A 26,342-nucleotide genomic window follows, 5' to 3' on the forward strand; every position below is an offset into this window, starting at 1 on the left:
TTCTTATGAAATAAGGTTCATGTTGACTAGATATTTTTACTGTTAGATTTAGATATTTTTGTTTTTACTGTTCAGCAAATGATATCACAGCTACAGGTAAACGTTTAATATTAAATATAATCTGTGCAAAAACGACACGAATGGTGACATTGCAATGACATTGACAGACTTAATCAGTGTTGCCGCTAGCCTTTTCCTTGCAAGTTGTGGGGAGTAAACTCTGGCGAAGTTATATTAGAATTAAATATTCCAAGTTTTGAACTTTTTAAGTATTTAGAAATAAAGCCCATTCAAGAAAGTGTAATTATATAAATTGAAAATAATTTATTGTAACAGACGATACGATGGATAGACCATCCATGCTTGTTTTATAATTTATTCATCGGGAAGTTTTAAAAGAATAAAACGGCAGCACTGATTTTACTTTATTGCGTGAAGCATGGTGCGTGTCATTTAATTATTGTACTGTTGTAAATAAAAAATTAAAATATTATAATTCAGTGTAAAGTCGTTGAAAATGTGAATAACTATTCGGCAGAATTCATTATTATTATTCAAGCTACGAGCTTACAATTAAATATAGGCCAGTAAGTTGTGTGAACAGTTATTGTTAAAATAGGGTTTGATATATTATTGATAGTATTTGAATTAAAATGTCAACAAGAAGAGCAAGAATTAAAGCTGTTACAGCATTACCACCAAGAAGAAAAAACGCAGCCACAGCCGAAAGTAATAAATCTACTAAAACTGAGAGTCCAAAAGAATCCGCTCCTCTTACTAGTGATCGTGAAGTAAATAAAAATATTCCGCTCTCTGAAAGTGTCGAATCTACCTCGGGCAATGATAATAACTCAAGTCCAAAAACCGTACCTTCGGAAAACGTAGCTACAAAAGAGAAAGAGACGCGACCAGTTACTCCATCACCATCCACTACACGTAATGTTTTTGCCTCTCCAATCATAAGGAATAGTCCGAAAAGGGCTTTTGCTTCACCTATAATTCGCAACAGTCCAAAGAGACCCTTCACTTCACCAAATAGATTAACTCTTCAGAATCCTCCAAAAGGCATAGATACTTCAAAAGCCAAAACTCCTCTTCATCAAGCCACTCCTACACGTCATGAACTTACAGAAAATACAGAATTGAGAGTTGCAAGTAATTCTATAAGTAAAATAGAACAAAACAATGTTAGAAGCAAAGTAAACACAGATGGTAAGTTCCTATTTAAATAATGATCTGCAGACAACTGAATAGATATGAATTTCAATTGTTTCAATAGTAATTATTGAAGAAACAGAAGTTTTAGTTATAAAATGCAATGCTTGATGATTTAAATTCTCTTTTTTATGAATATTAAAAAATTATGCGATTAATATTAACTCTTTCTGTTCTTATTTACGAATTTCAACAATTTTTATACCTAATGATATAAAATTACAGATTATAATGTACCAAGTGTACCAGAAAGTATTACCGAAGATGCAATGGATGGGATTGTACCATTACAGCCTGCTCGCAGTGCACCAAAACCGCTAGAAAAATTAAAAAGTGAAATTATCTCAGAAAATGCAGAAGTCTTGTTTGATCCCATTGTCCCATTACCATCTCCCAGTAAAGTGCGGCCGAAACTCCGTCCTGTACCACGCTTGGGACCGAGAAGAAATAGTATACAGGTAATCATTAAATAAAGTGAATAAAAATTTTAATAAATAAATAGTATTAAACAAATTATTAAATAAAGTGAATTTATTTCAGCTATAAATAATGCAAAAAAATAACCAAAGAATTTTAAGCACTAACCATTCAAATGTATTTCTGTCTGAAAACCTTAACTTTTGTTTATTCAAGTAACGTAACGGCACCGGTTTCCGACTAGCCTCCTCTATCCGACCATTTTGATTTTTATTTAATAAAACGTTTAAAATACGCGCGACACTCATGAAACGGAAGGCTTTCGATCCAATCACTTATCGTACGTCATTTGTAAAAAATTGGGTTTAAAATTTTAACCGACATTTCGTCAATCCAACAAAAGCTAGGCGAGGGTGTAGTTTGTATTGGATTGAATGCGAAAAAAACATAAAACGGTGAAAATAAACATGTGGATTTTTACGCTAAATACTCTGATAAGTTTGTGGTTAATTTACTTTAAACGTTTTATTGGTGTTTCAAATTATTAATTTTAAAATATAAATGCAAAGATAGCGTGTTTTTATACGTTTTTTTGGACAAATAATTATGGACGGAATGAGGAGCTTGTCAAAATAACAACATTCCGAAATCCGACCGAATCGGTCGGTAATAGGAATTTCGCGCTTTTTAAAAGAAGGTAATTTTCTATTATGCATGTTGTTTTATGGAGGTTTCGTATTAAATTATTTATTCTAAACGCTATGCTTATATACAACACCTGTATGCGACCAATGCTAACTTTAATGGATTATTTGTAATATTCGTTTTAACTGACACTCTTTTTTGATTTTTTTGTTATTCATTTACAAAGACCGGTCTGGTTTAAAAACCCTATATTTTACGTTTATGACACATAATTGCATAACTACGAAATTGTGAGATCTTTATAAGTGTACATATGAAATAGAAATGAACTAAAAATGAATATCAATTTCGGTTTAGAGGCTTTATTACGCAAATGTAGGTTTGGTCGGAATCTAGGTGCCATTTATTTCCCTGTTTCCGTCCAACTGGGTTGCTTTTGCTTGCGCTGTGCTTGAGTGAAATTGCATACGTTTATTTCAGGTCATCACCATGAGTGATAAAAAAGAGGCTGAAGTATTCTCATTAGCTGAAATAATTCTTTTGGTGAAATGGATTTTAGAATTGGGCAAGGTAGTCAATGGGACATTCTAATTTAGTGTGGATGACCAGTGAGGCATTTTATGAGTTTGAGTTTGAGTAAATGTAATTTTAAACTACTACAGTCTAACATAGAGTTAGTTTTTGTTATTATAATAAATGCTCAAATATTATTTAAAACTAGCGGTCCGCGCCCCGGCTTCGCCCGTGGTACATATTTAAAATTTCTCTCCATAAGAACCATCCTCGTACTTGAAGTACTATAATAAAAAAAGAATTATCGAAATCGGTCCACGCGTGATGCAGTGAAAAGACGAAACGGGTTTTTACGAATTTCCATTGTATTTCTATTGTCATAAAGTTGATTTTAGTAGAAAATATTTGGCTGGTCGGAATCTAGCTACTCAGTGGTCGGAAACACGTGTATTTGTACTCAGTCGGTCGGAAAATGGTGCTTTCAGTTAATTTCCAGTCGTGATAGTTAAAATCCAAATTTAGGTAATAAAAAGCCATTATGAAATACAATTATGTGCATATTTTAAAATATAAGTTCGTAATCTTTCATAATATCATTTTTTCTTATGACCTCTAGAGTATTTAATTTATCTTTTATAGGATTCATTTAGCCGTATCAATCAGTGGTCGGAATTCGGTGCCATTACGTTATAAATTATTATTTATAGTTTTAAGTTCTGATAGCAGTTTGTACAGAGAACAGTTTAACAACTTTTTAGTTGCTCTATTCAAAACATAATATTCTAAATTGCTAAAACTTTTCTATATCATTAGGGTAGTGCAAGTGAATCGGAAGATGAAAGTCGCCGCAGTCTACTAAGCAGTGGTACTACCACACCAGCCCCTGCAAGACAGAGACATGACTCTCATACACAACACCTTACGCTACAGGGACTGTTGAATAGGTTAGATATGCCCCAAATTTAAATATTGATATCAAATATTTAAAAATAATTAGTAGATGCAGACCAAAAATTTAGTTACCTATCTCTCATACTTTGTTTTATACTATGTAGTGATTTTGAAATAGCATGAAATACATAAAAATAACTAGAAATTTTCAAATTAATGCATGAAAATTTTATATGTATTTTGCTTTTTGTATAAAATAATTATATATTTTCACACTATCAATATATAAACTTTAATTTGTGTACATATCTTTCCTTTATCTACCACTTAACATGATTTCCATTATTTTCTGTACTCATATGTTGTTAAAGCTCTCAAGAAAGATAAGAAAAATTACTAAAGTATAAATAAATATATTGCTTGATTAAATTTAATTGTAAATGTATAAATGTTATATTTTCAGGGAAGTGAGTCGGATAAGGAATGATTCAGTGTGTTCAAATATAAGTCAAGCCACAACACAACCAACCCCAGCATCACCTCTCAAAGAAAAAATACAGAAGTATGATATAATTATTGCATATTATCATTAAAAAATAATTAAAAAACTATGGCAAGCGTAAACTGCAAATAACTTACTTTTTTATTATGATGCTTATGAATAATATTATCCTGAACTTCAAATTCAATACCAAGTTATCCTTTTTTATTTTTCTCTGAAATATTCCCCAAGTCTATTTTCTACGACATATATGCCATGCAAACTTAAACAAAATCATTTTAATACAGAAATTGCACATTTTTTTTATTGTTTCACTAAGGACTCGACGAATGGAAGCTAGCAGGCGTTTAATGGCGATGAGACGACGACGGGAGGCCGTAAAACGTGAAGCCCTGACTATGTATGATCTCATATTCTACAATCCTACGACAAATCCTATTGTGTAAGTATACTTCTTCTATTTTTTTGTTGTTCCTTGTATATTATTTGCTTTCCAATACAAACCCTACTTAATAAATGGTCTATAATTGTGCCTTGTTCAGTTTGACTAAATAGCGAATAAAGAACTAGCCTTTAAAACACTGGTGAAAGAAAGTGAGTAGAGTGGTGAAAGAAAGAGTAGTTTAGTTATTAATTTAAAATTAAATTTTGTCTTTGTAACGATTATATTGAGGAGCCCTAGTTATTAATTTTAATATGAATTTCTAGGCCTGATCAAGATGAACTAAAAGCTAAAGAAGAGAGTGTAAAAGACTTGGAGAAGCAGAAAAAAGAGATGAAAGAAGAAGACGCAGATGATCCGCCAGAAAGCGATGCGGCGCCTGTTCCACAAATTAAACTGGGGCCAAATGGAGAAATCGTTCTTGATGAGTCTAGTTTGGTCAGTAATACGACGACGATATTATATTTCATAAAGGCGTAGTTAGATTATTAGCACTCCGGGAATCGAAACGTGGCTAATTAGTCACATAAAAAAAAATGAAATTTAAATTAAATTAGTAATGGACTTGTAACAAAGTAACATTTCTCATAGACACACTTTCATTGATATACATATTGCAACATTTAGATGTTAAAAAACCGTACGCATTGCAATGTAGAATGTTTTATGAAATACATTGATGAAAATAAATGATGAAAAATAAATTGACCTTTTTATATTCCCAGGTGATAAAACAAACGCGAACCCAGAAAGTGTCTTCCATAGTACGCGAGGGTGCGTGGCTAGCTGGTCGTGGACAATACAAACGTAGCGCTCGCTCTGCAGACTGGAGTGCCCCAGAGACTGTGCGGTTCTATAGAGCACTTGCGGCTATTGGTACTGACTTCACGCTGATGGCTCCTCTGTTCCCGGATCGGACTAGACGCGAGCTGAAAGTGAAGGTGAGTGCTGTGTTGCCGGACCGCACGCGGCGCAAGCTAAGGTTGTAGTTGAGTGTGCTGCGTTGCCGGATCGAACGAGGCGCGAGGTCTAGCCAAGAAGCTTATATCTAACCTAACCTAACTTGGCTTGGTTAGGTGTGAAAGGGATAAAAAAACATATACGGGCGTCATTCAACGTCATATTTTCTTGTTACAAGTTGATGGTCATAGTGCAATCTCCAGTGTATTAAATATAAGCTTCTTGGGTCTAGCTGAAGGTGAGTGTGTGGTGCTGCGTTGCCGAATGGTTGATGTCTGTAGGTATAGTAGAGCCATTTTAATAGGCAACATTTGACAGTTCAACAAAATTCAAGAACGTAACCTAGTAACGACGACATAGAATAACATGATATTTTGTTTTGTTAGAACTGCACATTTGCTTGACTTTTTTCAATAACGACTACATATTTATAATAACAATGACCGATACAAGTAATTTTAAGATTTCATTTTACTGATAAACCATTTTAAACATAATAAACAATTTCTGAATTGAAGAACTGACGTCACTACAATTTTGTGTCAATAAACCTTTTTTCTTTTTAAATACCAGAGACGTTACTCTAAAAATCGAAATCTGACATCTAGAATCGAATGCATTGATTACTTGTGAATAAAAATTATCATAAATCAATAAATTCGATTGACAAATGTTTCAAATCCGTATCGATTAATTCACTTTAATCGATGTTTTTAAGCAGGTTACCTCTCTTCGAAGATAAAATTGATAGACGTCAAATGTTGCCTATTAAATTGGCTCGACAATAGTACTAGTGTGCTGTGTTGCCGGACCGCTCGCCTCGACTACGAAGACTTTACTCAAATAAAGCGAGTGCATGCTTTGTTGGCGGATCTCACGAGGCGCGAACTCTAGCTGAGGATAAGTAATGCGAAGTGCACTGCGTTGCCGTTCCCTACGCAAATAAGGCGTATACCCGCTAGCACGCTCTCTTGCCATATTATGGTGCTGTATCACATTACATTTCGACATCGAAGAAATTTTAATACAATGAAATAATTGAATTTTTGCAACATGATCAACTTCTAAAACCAATTAAATGTTTTATTTCAGTTCAAAAAAGAAGAGAAGTTAAATGGTGCACAAGTTGATAAAGCGCTACGATCAAGAATAGAGTGGGACGCCATTTCACTCAAAGAAGAATTCACAGACGAAAGGGAAGCAGAAAAGCGTAAAGCGCAAGAAGAGAAGGACAAGTTTATGCGACAGAAGAAAGAGGAAAAGGATCGGTTACGAGCGGCTAGAGAGATTGGACATAGAAGCAGTGAGTTCATTTTAATAATTAATTAAATTTTATGAAGATTTCATGTTTGATTAGGCTTCTTTTGGTAAAAGGAAATAACTATTTTATAATGTTTTCATTTCATTATCATAGCATAACATGACTTTTACGAATACAACATTACTTTATACAAATTTTGAATTTATTTGCATAAATTATAATGCTAAGCATTTATTTAACATTTAATAATTTATTTTTGTCTCTATTCCAGGTCGAGGTTTAAAAGCACTAGAAGTATCTGTAAAATCCAAAGGCAGCCGGCACAAAGCAGAGATTGCAACAGCAGATGATTTGCTAGAACGAGCGAAACAAACACAACCATTGAAGCGGACAATACCAAAATCTCCAGTACCAATACCACCAAATACTCCAACGCCACCCACACCTACCCTCACCACTCTAGCAATGATAAATAAGAGACAGAAAACTAAAGACACTCCAAGTCCTGCGAACGCAACAACTTCTAAGACTCCAAATATCAACAAAACACCTGAAGTAGTTACTTCTCTAAACAACATTCCGGCAAACATCGAAACGGGATCGCTCATAGTTCTGACAGTGAACAATCCAAAATCCCCCGGAAAAAAGATGCTGCAAACGTACATAGCTCACGAACCGGGGAAATTAACTCAAGTGGCTTTACCTACAGTGTTGTTGAATTCCGTAGTTGGGTATATGAAGAAAGGAACTCCAAAAAGTACAGTGTCGAATAGTTCTTCGCCTCTAATGTCTCCGAATAGTGGTGATAGTCGGACTAGTACACCAAGTGCCAAGTGTTCAGATACTTCGAAACGGTCGCGAAATAGTTCCTTTTCCATCACACAGCTTTAATGTTTAATTTTGCTGCAAATTTTAGACTTGGAAACAAATGGATGTTTTATGTATAAAATAGTGGAGTGACTTTAAAAATTTAGTACATATAAAATAGGCAATGTAAACTTAATTATACCAAGCATAAGTTTTCTTAACCATCCATTTGTTTCTAATTCAATTTTTATACGTTAAGTCTTTAAGCTTTAAAATAATCGCACATGAATAGTCATCCAATTTACATTCAAAATTCAATATAGATGCAACTTATAATGTAACTATCAGGTGATCAGGAGCCTCTTATTTCCAGACAGTTTACGTCGTGAATTGAACTGACTGGCAAAACATATTATGATCATAATAACCGGCCATGTTTATTTATAATTTTTCCAGTCAGTTCAATTTACGGCGTAAACTGTCTGGAAACAAGAGGTCATAATACGGCCCCAAAAGATAATATATATTTACATGGACGAAAATTCGTCATCATAACAGAAATTAAATGAAATGAAATTATACAAATAATAACAGCTATTACGACTTGTGTGCGATTACTATAATAATTCTCATATACATAATGTGCCAATTGTAAGTTTGTAAATCTCTAGCTTATTAAGTAGGGCTTTGAAAACAACTTCATTATCGTGTTTATTATATAAGTATTGTACTTGTTTGTATTTTTGTGTACAATATAGGTCAAAACTGACTATTATTTAAAAAGTATAATTGTGTAAAATATGAAATTCTATATCAATGGTTATCTTTAAGTAAACAACAAATAGGCCCCACTACTATGTTGATGATGAAAATCTAATAGGCCAAAATACTTTTCGTATGAATGCATAATACTTTGTTTAATTTAAGATATTATTTCCAAACATGTGATATATATTGGATATATAAATAGAATGGACAGATGTTATCATCGATTGGAAATTTTTTAGTAGGTATAACTTGTTATTTTATTGTTAACAATATACAATGTGTTTATCCCGATTGTAAATAAATATTTATGCTTGTATCCAATAAACGTTTTCAGTTAAACTGTGTTTCTTTTAATCTCCTTACTGCATTGTTAGTATATATAGTTGATTCATCTATTGCTAAACGATAACATAAAAAGCAAAGAAATCCGACTAGGTACTAACATGACGACTCCTCCGTACTTACAGCTGCCCGCAAATTCACTTGGCACCATTGTAATAGTTAACTACAAAATTATTTTATTATTTAGATTTTTCACTTATTGAGATACCATAATGATTTCGATATCTGATTAAAGTTCTAGGTCTAAAACCATTTTATCCATTTGAACCGTATTTATATTGATCTGCGCGTTTTGTACATTATTTAGAATTAATGCAGAGACAATATTATACTTATATTAATTATAGTACCTATCGTCTTATAATTTGCACACCTCAATGCACAATTATTAGCAAGATACCCATAGGCCGCGTCCGATAGTTTTTTTGCAGCTTTACATGCTCACTAACATGAGTTACTATTTCCATTTGTTGTTGCACGCAGTTGCGATTCTGTGCTTTACTAATTTATCCATGAAATTATATGAAAAATGATAAAACCTACCAACTAAGAGAAACACCATCTTTTTAGAATGACAACATTTGCTTGCGGGGAAATAAAAGAAGATTTATTCAATTATTATTTAATTTTAAAACCTAATTATTTGAGTCATATCTTAATGCGCCTCTATAACCTCGTGCGGGAACCACTGCGACGACTCCAGTCCATCCCACAGCGATAACTCTGGGTTCAGGAATTCTTGATTCATCTCATCAATGTCGATCGGTCGTTTGTGTTCTGTGTGTGCATACAAACGTTTATTTATTTTATTTAGAAAATATTAATTGTAACGTTCAAACCTGTATTTTTACATTATATTTAAGAATGCCCTTGAAAGAATGTCTAGGGCATTCTTAAATATAATGTAATCTAGGGCCTAGAGGCTAAAACCCATGTTTTTCAGTTGTACATTTGTAATATTTAATAATAGTTTTTTAATTATACATGTTATTATTTTCAAGTAAATAATTTTAAAGAATTAAAGAAATAAAAATTAGAAACCCAATTTTTTTTTACTAATACCTACTCGTTTAAAAAATCTTGCTTGTTGCTTACAGAGAACTAGCAGAATGTATGAACGAAATGTAGAGAGAATCAGAAATAATAAGTTGTCTACTAGAAAAACATACTTAAATTGCATTGCCTCACAAGTCACTGGCACTATTACAAATATATTTCAAACAAACAATAACTATTAATACTAAATAAACAAAAAGTATAGTAAAAGGTAAAGTAAGACAAACACATTAAAACATTAAACAGAAACTCACCAACGAGCGCTAATTCATCGCTCTGAGCTTTAGCAGCCACGGCCTGCGCGGGGTCAATGACCGGCGCCGCCTGCACCGTCGCACTCGCGTCCCCCTGCCCATAGTAGCCAGACCACGCTGAATAATTTTGCCAATAGGCTGACGGATCATAATATTGGTTGTACTCCTATAATCACAACTCCTCATCAGTACTACACCTACACTCAAACTACACCGACTATAAGCTCATACTTTCCTGGTACCTTACGGTAAGCAAGGTATGCAGCAATCCATTTAATACAAGAAGCCTGCGTTATGCTGTCATCTGTACAACGAGCCAATCTGAGCAATTTAGCTTGATACAACATTCATTATAAGTTTGCATATGCGTTGAAGTGATGCACGAAAACGAAAATTATATTGCTTTGGAAGAGCCAATTAATAAGCGTTTCAAATTGAAATTTCAGGCACACATTGTCTATTAGTTTATGCTGATTCATAGAAATATTTAATGAGAGATTTGCTATAAAATAGAAAAAACCATACCGCTCCAGTAGTATATGTGGCATTCGTAGAAGTACTAGTAGTAGTACTGGGTGTTGTGATAGCACTTTTAGGTTTTGGTACTGCTGTGCATATTTTCAGGGGTTTGGTTCCAAGGCCAGTGTACCCATTCATTGCATATAACGCATTTCGTTGTTCTTCCTCATTACCAAATCGTACAAAGCCATACCCTTTTGTATACCCAGAATTGTCTAATATTACTAAAAATTATGTAAAATGTTAATGACATTGCTGTATCTTAAATTTCATTTAATAACAAAAGATTTAATATAATATTTAGTAATAACATAGCATGGGATGATCTATACGTATATGTATAATCTGAGAAATAAGAATCTTACCTTTTGCTGTCTTAATTGACGAGTACTTTGATGCAAATACCCTATACAGTGAATAGTCGTCAACATCTGGACTGAGGTCCCCGACCCAGACAGAAAATTCTCTTTCTGTTTGCATATTAGCTCTGGCTTCCCTTGAAGCTGTGTTAAGTCTGAACCTAACAACTGGAAATGTTCCCGGTATTGGTTTGCCGTTCAATTTGTGCATTGTGTCAATAGCTTCTTCATCAGTCTGTAAATATGAAATATTTATTATCTATTTCATTATCTTAATACTCTGCATTTTGTATGCTTAATTAATATGTGGTTGATTCAGTTCATTGACAGTTTTGGATATAAAGTTAGTAACTGGATAATATTAACATATTTTTGGTAGTGGAGCTTATTTAAGCTGTATTGAAAAGTATTTTCAAGTTAATAATTTTAAAGAATCTGCCACATATTAACTATACAAAATAATAAAAAATACCTGAAAGTGAACGAATGCATAACCAGCCGGTTCACCTGTGAACTTATTTCTCATAACTTTTACATTTAATGGTCTTGAACCCATTCTATGAAATGCGGCCAATATAAAGCTCTCAGTCATGTTCGGCTCCAACTGAAAAGGAAAATCCAATTCAGATAAATATTATCGGCATAAAGTTCATTTTATTTCAATGAATTTTTTACTACTTACACTGCCCATCCACAATTGACACTGCATGGTGATTTATTTAGTTTTCTTTTCCAATCTGTTGAATTTAAATAAAATGTTTTCTATTAGGTAAGTATTGAATATATCGTAAATACACGAGATGAAGAATATAATTTGTTTGCTAATTTGTGGTTTATATTCATTAATCATTGACAATGACATTCGACATTCATAGATAATTTTTTTCACTTTTTGTCAATTTGAAAACAAAGAAACATTGACAATTTTCACTAAATAAAGCACACTATTCGTCTACCGACTTTTTTGTTATAAAAATAAAATGGAAAATACCCAAATTATTGTTCAGTAATCTGTTCTGAAATTGTATAATTTCGTCTTAGCATCTGTTCACGATGCTGACTCGTCACTAACTCTGTGATTGAAATAATTATTAATTACACTATTTGAGTCAAGCCGCATGACCTGATTGTGGAGTATCTTTGTGATTTGGTCTATGGAGTCTATGCCACTATGCCTTTAAGCATCATGACTTTAGGCCGCCTTATCATCTGCAAGAAAACTTCCGCGAGAAATGTCCGACAGTCTGTCTGACAGTAGCTTGCAAGTCAAATTCCTCGTTTCTACCTGCAAGTCTAAACCATGTACCAAGTGCTGGTTTAAACTTGCAAGCTGCTGTCGGACAGACTGTCGGACATTTCTTGCGGAAGTTTTCTTGGAGATGGACACGCGGCCTTAGAGCGTTTTCACATTATCCGATCCGATATCGGATATCGGAAGCCGATAGCCGATATCCGATATCGGAGGGAAGTAAAATGTATGAAATATGTACCTGTCTTTCACATTGTCCGATCCGATATCGGATATCGGAGCCGACACCGATATGCCCGTGAGCTATCGGACGATAATGTTCAGTGTTGCCAACTCAATTTTCGAAAAGGCAGTATACCAACAGCAAAAAAGCACTAGTTTGTGTATTTTCAGTCTTATAGGGCGCTAAATCTTTAAAAAAATTCTTTGCTTTAACCTAAAATCCTTTCTATTAAAAGAAAGCTTTTTTATTAAGAAATCACACATTTAAGTATTTATAGGCATTAAAAATACGATTTATACGGCAGCTATTTTAATTACCGTATTAAAATATACGGCAATTGGCTGAACTGAAGTAAACAAAAATATATTGCGTTCTTAAATTCAAATATCTATCTTCGAAAATATGTGTCTATCATCTTTATTTTAACTCATTCTGCCTCGCTCCTCCTCCTACTTGGATGTTGGTTGTGCTCTGTGGTTGTGCTGTTTATTGTATTGTTGTCATTGAGTGCTTTGTTTTTAACCGACTTCAAAAAAAGGAGGAGATTTCACACCGATTTCATTTTTATTTTGAATTAACAACAAAGAATATTTAAAAACTCTTAATTCTAAAATAATTGCTTATGACAGTAAAATAATTTATGTATCTTTACTTACAGGAAATTACAACAATCATATTATAAAATATATATTTGAACGGGTGACAATATTATTTACAGTGTAATAAGAAAAAGAATAGAAAATGTGAACAAAGATTGTATCACTTAATAAATTTATCATAGGTACTACATGAACTTTTATAAATGTATATAGTGAAAAAATTACTAAATGACTAGGTACTTCTTGTTAAAAATACATTTAATAGATTTTGAAAGGTATTTACTGATACATAATATGTATTACTGAAACTATTAACTAATACTAGGTTGTAGTAGTTAGGTATTGATATAAATTTATTTAATTTATAATGTGTTAACTTAAACTATACAAATGACCGATATCAAAACTATTTAGTATAGGTCTACCAGAATCTGATGGCATATTTATATTTAAAAAATTAAAGATTTTCATGTGGCAACTTAATTTGACAACTATCAAATTGGTTGTCAAATTATTTGTTTTGATGATAAATTTTTAGGGTTTTGTCTTCAAAATCTTCTAAATGTCGATAAAACCGCTGCGATCACAAGCAAGAGGTGTTGTTTACAATGTGTATAGAAAAATATTCGATGAAGAAGGGTCAAACTCATCACAATTTTCAATTTTAAAGCGCGTGAAAGATTTTATTGCTAAGTTGGACTTACCCGTTTTGATACTTTAAATTAAAAATGTTATAAATAGGTATATAATATTGTTTGTTGATTAAAATATAATTTTATGAAAACTTATAACAGGAGTTTCCAATTCGGCTATTTGTCAAGTCCAAGGTGTACAAGTCAATTTTATAATGTGTTAAATCTTACGAAAATAAACAAGATTTTATTTTATTATTGTTTTATTTTATAAAAAATTATAAACAATCGTTAAATATAGTAAATAAGTTTTGATCTGCATTATCATTACATCCATATTTTCACATGCCATAATGATATATTATATTCAAAGATAGGTGTGTAATACATAATATTATGTATTACCTTTAGAAAAGTAATATGTATATTATACATGTAATAAGTACCTACATAATATTACGTGGATATCTCATTATTAAATACAGTATTATCCACTTGTGTAATATAACTAATGATATTGAGGACAAAATAAAAAATACGAAGTATCAAGATCGTTCAGTCCATTTTCCCTAGGGTTGCACACTCAAAATTTTGATTTCCCTAATTGCCATCAGATTCTGGTTTACCTATAAATAGCACATCTAAATAATATGCAGTAATTAATGATATCAAATCTGTTTTACATTTTAATTTTCTTTTTTTGAAGTTGTTTTTTTTACGTAGTTATTTTTAATGTATGTACAACTATGATCTATCATTTGATTTTTTTTTAATTATACCTTTTTTTATCAACTGGCAATTTAGTTTAGTTTTCTCTAAAAATTTCTGGCAACACTCATGATGATATCGGAAGGATTTTATCGGACAATGTGAAAGGGAAAATTGTATCCGATATCGGATATCGGCTATCGGCGTCCGATATCCGATATCGGATCGGATAATGTGAAAACGCTCTTAGGCGAGTTAGGTCATGACTCATGACTCATGTCCGTAGAGGGAGAATGTACTAGAGACGACATCGGCGTATACCCGAACGAGATGGCGAATCCTTACGTCAATGTTGCCAACTATTACAAAAACTTTTTATCCGAAAAACTGGCAAAATATCTATAAATGTTTGGGTATTTTTTTGTAAGATAGGTTTATGAAGAAAAAGACAGATTTGAAAAGATTTTGTTATTTATTAACTTAACTAGCGACCCGCCCCGGCTTCGCACGGGTGCAATGCTGATACTAAATAGTAAATACACTACAGAAAAACTGTGAACGTTGTATATAAAAACATAGCGGCCCGCTCCGGCTTCGCACGGGTATAAAATATATAGCCGGGCGGCCGGCCGGTACAAGCGCGGATCCAGGGGGGGGGGTCATGGGGGTCATGGGCCATGCCCCCCCCTGGGCCATGTGCACGACCTAAGTGGACCACTAATTTAATATTAACTTTTGAAATTAACAAAGTAATATTGTTCAACATGATTTTTTATTAACTTTTGAAACATAAAAGTAATATTATAGAACAATGAAATCAATTTCAAACGGAAGAGAATATAGGTAACAAAAATTAGAGGAAAAGTTATTTACGATCGATCTGAGATCGGGATTAAAAAAACTATAACTGCGGAATAAAGTTTAATGGTAAAGTTGTAGGTATTTAAAATATTTATTACAACTTTTGCTTTTACACTTCTCGCAATTAACCACAAATATCGAAATATCCCAGTTCATATATTTTTTATAAAAAAACAAGGCTAAAGTTTAGATATCATTTCAATCAATAGTAAATAATAATAGAAAATACAGTAAAATTAGGACAAAAAAGGTCAAGTGCGAGTCGGACTCGCGCACCGAGGGCTTCGAACAAACCTAATTGTTTTATTATGTTGTATCTTTAAATGTTGCTTGTAGCAATTTTTTCTTTGTCTGTGCTATAGGACGTGGGGAGTACCTTGTAGGTTGTGATTCCCTTGCAAGTAGTTGCTAGTTTCAGAATATGCGGTTTTAATTGCTATTTCTTCTGATTCAGATTCAAATTGAATTTGAATCAGAAGACAGAATAATATCTTATAAAACAGATACGGGAATAATTACGAAAAACATGAATTTTTTATTACATTATATAAAAAAAAAAATTAATCTTATAACCCCTTTACTCATGAACGCAAATGTAATGTAGGTATTCAATAATTGATATTCACATCAAAAACTTAGGTCTATTATACCTTTAAGCAGTAATAAAATCAAATTTCTATGTCAACGCAATTAGAAGATACAGCCGTAAATGTAGTCTAATAAAAACGTACTGGAAATAGTTCAAATTAAAAGTAAATTAAACGAAATACATTTATTTGAAAATGAACAGCAAAATGACGGTAGAAATAAATGGGCAGAGGGTCCGCGATAATGTGCGCGCGAGTAGCAGACGAAAATGGACGACTCCGCCGCTCGTTCGTTCTTATAAAGGCGCGCCGCACCTCGGTGAGGAAGGCGCGGGGGGTGGCCTTCCGGATTTTACTCCAACACCGCCTCTCCTGACGGGGCAGGGTCCTCGCTGCCTTCAGTGGCAGCTGCAGCTCGTGTGGAAGGGCCAGCTTCGCAGTCTTCAGCGTTATGATGTGCATCGTAACCTGGAATATACAAAAAAACCGACATTGAAAAAAAAAATACTTAAACCAATGCAAATGAGGAAAGCTGAACCGGAAAACCGAACCGTGTAACAAACTTTACACAAACATTAACATTTAATATTAAAAAAACATTTCACGATTTTGGGGAAAATTTTACCCTGTACTGGTATCCCTTATGTTAATCACATGATTATACCATAAATTTGAAACTACGTAAAAACAAATGGCGTCCTGAACAACAAGAACACTTCGTAATTTAGTCGGATAACACAAAAAAATGTTTACGTCTATTTCGATGAAAATATTATATATTTGTAGATAATTTCACATTAGAGTTAATGAAAATGTATCAACTATATCCAGTTCTATAAAACAATATACTTCAAATAAGTTTACTTACGTGTGAAAGGTAATATTTGGTAATCTTCGTTCCGGCCGATTTTTACAACCAATCACACTACAACGCACCATATTTTCACTTAAAGTCGGATTAAAACAGATCACTGTCAACGTTTATTAAACTTTGAAGTCACTTAACAGCGAGAAAAAACAGAAAACTAGCAAAACAATGGACTGTAGCCGCTTGTTTGGGACAAACTGCCTTTGTCCCCAACAAAAGAAATCGCATAACATGAGAGAAACAAAAAACAATGTTTCTGTCTCTCTTGCTCTTAGCTTTATAGTCATAAGTGTATTTCTCTCACGCATTCCTTGTCATTTTAGTGCCTCCTCTATGGTTCATTCTCACTCTACGCTCATGTCATTATCTTTGAAATACCTATACGGTACCTACCTAGCAGTTGTCAATGTCAAGAAGTGTGAACTGTGAAGTGTCCAGTTTCCAACAAAGGCTTATAAAGGCATTTAAAAGTTTTTAGTGATTCTTATCTTAATAGTCAATGGCTCAACAAGTTTACACGTCTGCAAACTGAAGTTTCAATATGTCGCGACTTGATAATATAGAAGCCCTAGAACAACAATTAGCAGAATTGCAGGTGAATAAAGATCTAAATTCTCCAGGAAGAATCAAAAAGATACCACCAGCTGTGCCGCCAAAAAAGAAGGCTCAACCACAAGTTCCACATAGTGCTGTGGTGCATAAAGTATGTGAACCATCATATTCTTTAAAAATATCTACATTAACCAACGAGGCTCCGCCTCCACCACCGCCGCCACCTCCAACTTACAATAATGTATTGCGACATGCCAATCATATCCACAGCCATAAAGATTATGCGAATGTTACTCAACTCTCCCTTCCTAATGTTTCATTCAAAAATAATGTTCCATTGCCATCTAAAGTTTATAACCCTACCTACAGTAACATACCGCCATATCAAACTTCAAATCCACCACCACCACCACCACCCATCAATATGAGTCAATTAAAAAGTTATGATCCCAATCATAATCATGAAGAATACTTGCCTCCTCCTTCACCTGTCAGTTCCAATTATAGTGAGCTTGCTAGAGCCACAGCTAACATAAATTACAATCAAGAGAGACCTACATATCCTCCTATTTATCAGAATGAATATCCAGAGTATGGAGTGTCCCAAGCTTCAACCTATGAATCACTTTATGAGCCTATCAGTCCTCATCCAAACAATAAGTCAGCTTCTGCAAGTACCACTCCTACTTTTAAAAATAATTTAATGAAAAAGGGAAAATCACCTCTACCAAAGGAACAGGAAGTGGATGCCTTAACAGACCTTCTTGTCCAATCTATATCTGATAGCCAAGATTTGGATGTGTTTGGGACATGTGTTAAATGTAATGAGAAAGTTGTTGGTGAGAGTTCTGGATGCACAGCGATGGGAAATATGTACCATGTTCAGTGTTTCCGCTGTGAACACTGCAATACAAATTTACAGGGTAATCCATTCTATGATGTTGATGGCCAACCATATTGTGAAGCTGATTATTATGAAACATTGGAGAAATGCTCAGTTTGCAATAAGCCAATATTGGACAGAATTCTAAGAGCAACTGGCAAGCCGTACCATCCCACTTGCTTTACTTGTGTTGTATGTGGCAAAAGTCTTGATGGCATTCCATTCACTGTGGATGCAATGAACCAGATTCATTGTATTGAAGATTTTCATAAGAAATTTGCGCCCCGTTGTTGTGTGTGTGAGCTGCCTATCATGCCTGAAGGAGGGGAGGAGGAGACAGTTCGGGTTGTGGCCTTAGATCGCAATTTCCATGTACGCTGCTATAGATGTGAGGATTGTGGTCTCCTGTTATCATCTGAAGCTGAAGGCAGAGGCTGCTACCCTCTAGATGGTCATATTCTATGTAAAGCATGCAATGCACATCGCATCCGTCTTTTGACAAATGTCATGACTACTGATCTGTAGTTAACTGTTTAAAATTTTATATACTTATTTTAATATTTTTTAAAACATTTCTACTTATTATATATTTATAGCTATAAGTGGATTGAGATATAGATAAGTATTTACATTAAAAAGTCATTATTTATATATTGTAATGCCAGTCCTTTTATGATGGCAGCTAAGGTTGTTCAAAGTCATGTGACTTATTTATTAAAATAAATATCTAAAATATATTAAATTATTAATTATTTAGATGACATTGTATTATGAACGAAAGGCTGTTGATATTTATAGGTTGAATCAAAATTGAAGAGCGTGATATATCTGTATGAATGCCAAAATTTTATAATTGCATTTAAATGCTTATTCTATTTTATACAAATTTTTAAATTATAGTTATAGGCATATTTTGTGACTCTATACACTTTAAGTTGGTTTATATTAATTATTAATAAAATAATATAAAACTTATGTGTCTTTTATTCACCTTGACCTAGATTATTGTTTGATGAGAAATGTAAAATAATAATTATTTCTTAAAAAAAAGTGAAATCCCGTGTACCCAAGTGGCGTAATCTGTTCACTGATCGATTTTCTTTGACAAGGAGGTGATCAGCCTTCTGTGTCCTGCTAGACCGAGACTTTTTTTCCACGTTTCCACCGGGAACCGAACCCAGGACCCCTTGGTTCTACCCTCTCGCATCAACCATTGTACCAACGACGCGGTCAATTAATTCATTGAGATCCGTTAATAATTAACACCTTTATTTGAATAATTATTATAGTAGGTACCTACCACAAGTAAGTTAGTTAATTTTTTCGTTACTTTTCGTCTTAATCTTTTCCGTCTAGCCCCCTTTCGCAACGCGCGATAAGTAACTTCGTTCCAACAGTGTTATTTTCAATCTCAGATAATACTAACTTATAGTTTACGGTGCATTAATGATTACATGACACTTAATAATCATATTATACCAAGGCTTAGAGAATACAATAATTTATTTTTATGTTTAACCGCAAACGCTGAAACTAGTATTAATTAACATTTATCTACCTACATTATAAATTGATAATTTCACACGTAAAATGTAGGTCAATTTATGGAGTGTACCTACCTCATATGGCCTATCGATTACAATTTACCTATGGCACAGGCCATACGTAAAGTAATTATTCATAAAAACTGCAAAGAAACGTAGGTATTTTATTGTTGAAAAAATTTAATACAATATCCATAAATTTACAATACTGGCGGAAAAATACATAAAAAGGCACTTAAATCACAGTTTTTTAAATGTATAGAAGACAATATAATTAACATTATTAACTAAATATACATACAACTCTTTCCTCGTAGTCTCCTAGCCATTGTGCAGGTATTAATGATCACACCAACGATTACACACAATTTAATATATGAAATTCTTAGAGCATTAAAACCAACATCAAATATTATGTCACTCAAACAGCAGCAATAACCCATTGAGCCCCGAACGGCCAGATCCGGCCGCGACACAATAGATTTTCTATTGTGTCTGTGATACCGGGGCCTGATGGAATAAAATTGATAGTCAATTAAAATTCATCACAATATTTTGAAGGTATTTGAGAAATTTATAGTTAAAAGGCAAGTCATCTAGCTTCTAAATAAAAGTTTACACTTATATGTTTAATGGCACTTAAAAGTACCGCTTACATTAGTTACATTCGAGGTAACGGCGCCTAAAATTAAAATGTTTATAAACATTGCATTGACTAAATTTACGTTGAGATCTGTGTTCGAAATGACTTATCGTTAAAAAGTCTAAAAATGTAGGTATACATTTTATGAAATAGGAACCACATTAATTTGAAGGAAACTTGTTAGTTGTTGGTTATCAATACTTACAAAAAGAAATCAGAAATATCACTTAATTATAATAATGTTGTAAGTATAGCATTCTTATTTTAATGAATAGTAACTAGGTACATATTACATATATTCTATTTGATTGTTTAATCAAAATTTATGTAGGTATGTATTATATTTTATGTCTTAACTTTGTGTTAAATTTTGGCGGACTCAATACTTGTTTCATAAAGATAGATCGTTTTTCTTTTATATGTTTCGTCGCTGAACTAAGTTCATCTACAGATGTAGAAGTTATTTGGTCGGAAATATTAAAACTCTCGGCATTTAAAAACATTCCATCATTTTCATTACCACCCTCTACCGTCGTTTCTTTTCGGTCTTTATTGATGTTATTTGAATTGCATAACTTTGATAAATTATTATCAGAATGGTTGTAAAGTATTTCTTCATCAGAATTCAACTTTGGTTCAAATTTTTCCCGTAGTATGGAAAATTTTCGCCGAGGTCTATTCCTTGAACTCTTTTTAATATTAGAAGATTTAGATACTGTGTTAGCACTAGAATCCTTCTGAATAAGGGATTGTAATGATGGTGTTTTACGACTTAACGATAAATTTTCAGTGGAGTTATAAGGTAATGATGAATTTTCAGAAACTAATTGCCAAAGAAGATCAATATCTTTATTTGAAATATCGTGTAGGCGATTAGGTTGATTATTTATCTTTTTATAGTCAGTTTTTAAACTGTTATTAGTTTTTTGTCTTCTTGGAGAATTTTGGGTATAGTTCGTAATATTATTAGAATACGAATTATCGCCATTGGTTATATTATTCATTTCTTTCATTTGTGTATCTAACTTAGCTGCATGTGATGAATCTAAAGCAATTTGTTTTTCGGTCAAGGTATCCATCGTGTTACTAGAATCAAACTTGGATGGTTCTTTCCAAAGAGCTTTTTTTAAATTATTTTCACTTTGATTAAAAGTTTTAAACTGGGGAGATTCCCAAGTGTGTTCTCTTCTATGATATAGATTCCTTGGTGAATTTGTAACTGTAGCTTTCCTTATTTCATCTATAGTTGCCACCAGTGAACTTTCAGAATTCAAATGCTTTTTATTTGAAGGATCTATATCACCTAAGTCATCCAACTCCTCTATTATGGGTTCTAAATGATTTGGATCCTTATTATTTTCTAATATATAAGATTTAGTTAAGAGAGCATCATCACTGGTTTGGCACATCACTGTATTAGCGTAATCATCAGGATTTCTTTCGACTTTTACATAAACATTTGAATAAGTATGGGGTTTTTTAGGAAATGGTGGAGCAGATAGTATTGCGTTCTTTAGTTCTTGTGACAAACAACTACTTATTTCTGAACTTTCTGACGTAAATGTATCCCGACTCCTATCCCTTACGACACTGCCGTCGTGCAGCCAATTTTCAATATCACAATATCCATTCCAAGATCGGAGACCCCAAGCTTCTCGCGCAATATTAACGGCACAAATATTTTCATAATCATGTACAGATAGTATTTCAGTTGGAGTATCTAAATCACGTTTAACGTGAAAGAGGCCCGTACTTACACCATTCTTCTTCCTATCTTTCTTTGTGTACATTTCCTTAAGAATATCTAATGCTATTCTCTGAATATTTTCTATATCAGCATCTTGATTGCCGACTTTTATATTTTTCAAAGCGCTTAAGCATAATTTCTGTACAATATTCTCATTAAATGTGTTAATATCAGAACTGTTTATATCACTAAAACTTAAGTCTAGATCCATATCGATTGAATCAGATGATGTTTTCTTATTTGATCCATCTGTATCGTGGCTTAATTCAGAACTTCGATCAGTCTTTACTTTTGAGAATTCTTGATTGATTATATTAGACGCACCTAAGTTCAGATTATTAAAATCATCTCTTAATTCATCAGAGGAACAAATACCTCTACGTTTTTGCACATTAAGGACATTCGAAGTAATTTCATCGATAGAGCTTTCTAGATTCTCTATAGATGATAGCTTAAGGGTCAGTTCAGTGGGGGAACATATTTTCTTTTTGGGTTTTATGACTAAACTATCATGTCTATTGATTACAGTTTGAGGCGTGTTTTCAATAGTATACAATTCAATGCTAGAGGTATCCATACTAATATTACCAATAGGTGCTGAAGTGAATGTAGGTGTTCCAGATCTTGCGATCCAATGGTCCAGGAGAAATTTTTTATCCGCGTTTTCGCTTTCATTTGGTTGAACAGTTTGGGAAGCATTGGAATCTTTTCTGTGAAACAAATTAAATTACAAATTAAAGTGACCCAGGCTCCTAAGATAGTAAGAACTGTTTTGTTGGAAACACCGAAAATATGTGCTATGAGATAAGTATATTTTGTAAGAGTAAATAGTATTTTTAATAGTTTTTTTCTAAATAAAAAGTAAATTACCTTTTTTCGTAGTTGGTTACTTGAGACAAGTTGGAATTTTTAAATAATCTTAAGTTATTTAAGCTACCACTTTTTTCAGTCTCTGTTTTGGTATTATCACATACAACTTTATTGTTCAATTCCACATCCTCATGCACATATCTCCAAGGAATTGGTCCTTTGGAATGGAAATATCTATAATATACAATCATAGCTGCAATGCCTAAAACAATATTATAGTTTTATGAATAGAAATATGGTACACAAATAAGTACAAGTAACAATCTTCAGATAACTTACCAATTAAAGTGCCAAAAATCACACAAACTGTGGCAGCAATTGACCAAGGTTTCTTCTGCCTTTCAATATCCGTTATTAGCATGTACAGGAGCATACTACCAAAATTCTGGGTAACTATCAATGTATAGAACATCATTAGTCTATAACGAGTGTGGCCTTCCTTAACATTTATAAAACAGAAACAATATACAAATCCCATTACAGCATTGTACAGTGTTTCTTCAAATTTGTTGGGGCAGAAAGTTGTTTTCTGTGTGATTATCCAGAATGTCATAGCAGACCAGTGCAACCCTAAAAATATTTTAAATTTAATTAATAACAAATTATGCTTGTTGTTTTAGAATAAGTAGATACTAATAAGAATTTTACAAATTAAAATAGTTAAATGCGATTTATTCATGAAATTATTTAATCTTATGTTTCATGAGTGTTTCACAGGGTAGACTGGACTTCTTAAATTTCACAATTCACAATTAAATTTGTAAGAAATCTTGATCATAATTATTGATGTTGAAATATGTTTTAATCACAGGCAGACACACAGGCTAAAATTTACCTGGTAATACTCTAAGTCTGATATAGCTATTTAGATTTCTATGGATATAGCAATAGTGAACTTATAGGTACCAAGTTTAAAAAAAATTGAATAGGTACATGTTATGTTAAAAAATAGTTTTGATTAAACATACCTAGTGGTATGAGAGTCCATACACCAAAAATAATGCTGAACATAAATATTCCAGTTATCCTTCCAATGAGAGTTCCAAAATGCCATGTTAGTTTTAATAATAAAGATGTCCAATTAATGCTATCAGACGAGAAAGTGGTAGTGCTATATATGTATGTAACACAACCCCATATCACAGATGCTATAGAGGCAGTTAATGAAAATACTGAAAAGAAAAATAGATTTGTTACAATAGTTGCTTATAAGTACAGTATGTATTACATCTGCTAACCATTTTTTACTAAGTACAAAAAACAATTATAAGTAATATACCAATATCACAGTATTACCATCCTACAGTATGGCGACGAATGTACTTGTGCAGAGAAACGGAGGGGAACTGGCGGGGGGTCGGGCGACGCGGGCCGCTTAATGCAATCACGCTGAGTTTGCATTAACTATCGCGAAAGGACGACGCAGTCGTATTTTTTGTGTAATAATTTTATTATACATAGGTACTTACATATTCTATTATGACGTGCAAAAACTGTTCCGTTTACGGATGTAAATCTACATTGAAATCCCAGAAGGAAACAATATTTCAGAAAGATTGTATTAATTGTATCTGTTGAATTAAAATCAAAGCTATGTATATGTTGTCCTCATTATTTTCTAATCAGATTGTACATCCCAATGCGAATGCATTACTTAGTTAAATGGTATAATATACAATTAAGAACATCCAAAAATAAAGTGTCCACGTAAATAATATTTAGCAGTGCAATATCTGTAATTATATATTTATGAACAAATAATTACATCAGATTTAATAATCGCAATTATTTTGAATGTAGGTACATATGAATAAATGATTTCATCATAATATTAATAATCAAAATTGTTTTATTTCCCATTTGTTGCAACCCTAGCGTATTTTCGTGTGGCAGCGTAAGTACCTACGCTGGCGGCGGCATCGCGCGACATCAAAGGCGATTCCTTACTGTAGGATGGTAATACTGTGCCAATATTCTATTCCCATGGCTGTAGTTGAGTATCTTTAATAATTAATTATTACAGAAATTATTGTTAATATAAAATTTTGTTTCAATTCCATATATTTATTATGTAGGTACAATCCAATAATAAAAATAATGAATTATTTCAAAATAATAAATGTAGTCTTACCCCTTGTTTGGTAGTTTTCATTCAACATCACAATCGCATAAGTCTGTAGAATTATCTGAGGAATTGTCCCCGTAAATGCATATAAAAAATGCAATAAACTCAAATCATTCCTCTGTGTTAAAAGTTTTTGTGTTTTAATCAATTCTAAGTTTTTACATGAAAACACTTCATATAAAAATAGTAAATACCTGCAATATAAATTAAAAATAAATTGAGATCATGCAGTATAAATTATTAGTTATTATACAATGTGTTAGTGTTTGATAAATTAAATATGTAAGTATGTTATTAATTATAATGGTTCGCTCCTTCTATAAGTATATGAAATACATTTAATTTGTTAACATGTATGGTATAATAAATACCTTTCCAATAGTCCAACAAGAAACCCATGGGTTACCCAATGGTGAATATTAATTTTTTTATCTATAACAAACCATCTTAATGAAAATATATTTATTAATATATTTGGAGTTACAATAAATGTAAGGGTTATAAGGGCCCAATCTAAGTATCCATCTCTGCAATATTCTACAAACACCAATATATCTGAAAATATAAATAGGTAAGTACATAATAGAAATAAATAATTTTTTTTTCTAATAATATGAATATTAAACAAAGTATGAATATAGTTGCAACAAACCTGTCGCTAAATCGGCAAGTATTGTAACAAGGGATATAAATACACTTATAACATTAAAAACACAACAATTTTCATCTTGATTATTAATATTTTTTTCCTCTCTGGAACTTCTTATTTTACAGGCATCAGCCATTCTATATAAATATGTTCATATTGTAATGTAGATTTTAGTATTTAAAGTATTTTTTACATTAAAGCCTGTTGTTTTACACAATTTAATTCATATCTACAACTTTTAAAAACTTTAATCAAAGCTGCGCAGACGCACCGCAAACGCACATACAAACAAGACAAAGTAACCATAGACATCGTAATATATAGAGAGGTAGATAGAACTTGAAGCATAAATAATACTTATGCTCATCTATGCTCATAGATAAAACACCTAATCAATTTCCATTCAGAAAAAAATAAATCCAAATAAATTAACAATAAACAATACTGTTCAAATTCTGCAATATTAAAATAAACTTAGAAGAAAAGTTAAGATTAAAAAATGTACACAGTTTACATAAAAATTCCCGGTTTATAGATAAAAAAAATAATATTGATATGACTGGTTCTTGGGACATTGCCGAGGTGAAGGTCCATTATGCATTTCGTATACTAAATTATGCATAAGGCTAAATTAGCTCAACTTTGTAGCCG

At 32.6% G+C, this 26,342-nt stretch overlaps 4 protein-coding genes and 1 long non-coding RNA gene across 6 annotated transcripts; 2 read left to right on the forward strand and 3 right to left on the reverse strand.

Moving 5' to 3' along the window:
• Window positions 1-433: 433 nt before the first annotated feature.
• On the forward strand, window positions 434-8,760 carry Bdp1 (transcription factor TFIIIB component B'' homolog Bdp1). The gene is made up of 9 exons (XM_090110930.1): window positions 434-1,212; window positions 1,441-1,673; window positions 3,604-3,734; window positions 4,145-4,243; window positions 4,503-4,625; window positions 4,892-5,063; window positions 5,351-5,566; window positions 6,678-6,888; window positions 7,118-8,760. The coding sequence occupies exons 1-9, from the start codon at window positions 654-656 to the stop codon at window positions 7,735-7,737; spliced, it is 2,364 nt and encodes a 787-aa protein (XP_089967056.1). The 5' UTR covers window positions 434-653; the 3' UTR covers window positions 7,738-8,760.
• A 609-nt stretch (window positions 8,761-9,369) lies between these two features.
• Window positions 9,370-11,809, reverse strand: Secp43 (tRNA Selenocysteine associated protein). Of its 2 annotated transcripts, none has more exons than XM_090110833.1 (6): window positions 11,634-11,809; window positions 11,424-11,555; window positions 10,958-11,186; window positions 10,599-10,816; window positions 10,074-10,167; window positions 9,370-9,540 (listed from the first exon to the last, which is right to left on the reverse strand). In XM_090110833.1, the coding sequence occupies exons 1-6, from the start codon at window positions 11,658-11,660 to the stop codon at window positions 9,419-9,421; spliced, it is 822 nt and encodes a 273-aa protein (XP_089966959.1). In that variant the 5' UTR covers window positions 11,661-11,809; the 3' UTR covers window positions 9,370-9,418. The 2 variants fall into 2 exon arrangements, with proteins under 2 accessions (XP_089966959.1, XP_089966958.1); XM_090110832.1 differs by having other exon boundaries at window positions 10,074-10,239; window positions 11,634-11,808.
• A 4,171-nt stretch (window positions 11,810-15,980) lies between these two features.
• LOC149901726 (uncharacterized) lies at window positions 15,981-17,037 on the reverse strand. Its single transcript, XR_016457596.1, has 2 exons — window positions 16,679-17,037; window positions 15,981-16,278 (listed from the first exon to the last, which is right to left on the reverse strand). It is a non-coding gene; the product is annotated as an uncharacterized LOC149901726 (long non-coding RNA).
• Window positions 17,038-17,049: 12 nt separating this feature from the next.
• LOC149901727 (uncharacterized) lies at window positions 17,050-19,038 on the forward strand. Its single transcript, XM_090110799.1, has one exon. The coding sequence runs from the start codon at window positions 17,220-17,222 to the stop codon at window positions 18,636-18,638; it is 1,419 nt and encodes a 472-aa protein (XP_089966925.1). The 5' UTR covers window positions 17,050-17,219; the 3' UTR covers window positions 18,639-19,038.
• Window positions 19,039-19,825: 787 nt separating this feature from the next.
• LOC149901728 (uncharacterized) lies at window positions 19,826-25,967 on the reverse strand. Its single transcript, XM_090111030.1, has 7 exons — window positions 25,695-25,967; window positions 25,414-25,597; window positions 25,049-25,236; window positions 23,886-24,089; window positions 23,197-23,487; window positions 22,918-23,119; window positions 19,826-22,757 (listed from the first exon to the last, which is right to left on the reverse strand). Exons 1-7 carry the CDS (start codon window positions 25,825-25,827, stop codon window positions 20,639-20,641), a joined length of 3,321 nt encoding a protein of 1,106 aa, XP_089967156.1. The 5' UTR covers window positions 25,828-25,967; the 3' UTR covers window positions 19,826-20,638.
• Window positions 25,968-26,342: the final 375 nt, after the last annotated feature.

This window comes from Colias eurytheme, chromosome 16 (assembly GCF_061535395.1).
Source record: "Colias eurytheme isolate Ceu_HAF_F1 chromosome 16, ilColEury1 Martin Lab GWU primary, whole genome shotgun sequence".
Classification (NCBI taxonomy): Eukaryota; Metazoa; Arthropoda; class Insecta; order Lepidoptera; family Pieridae; genus Colias; species Colias eurytheme.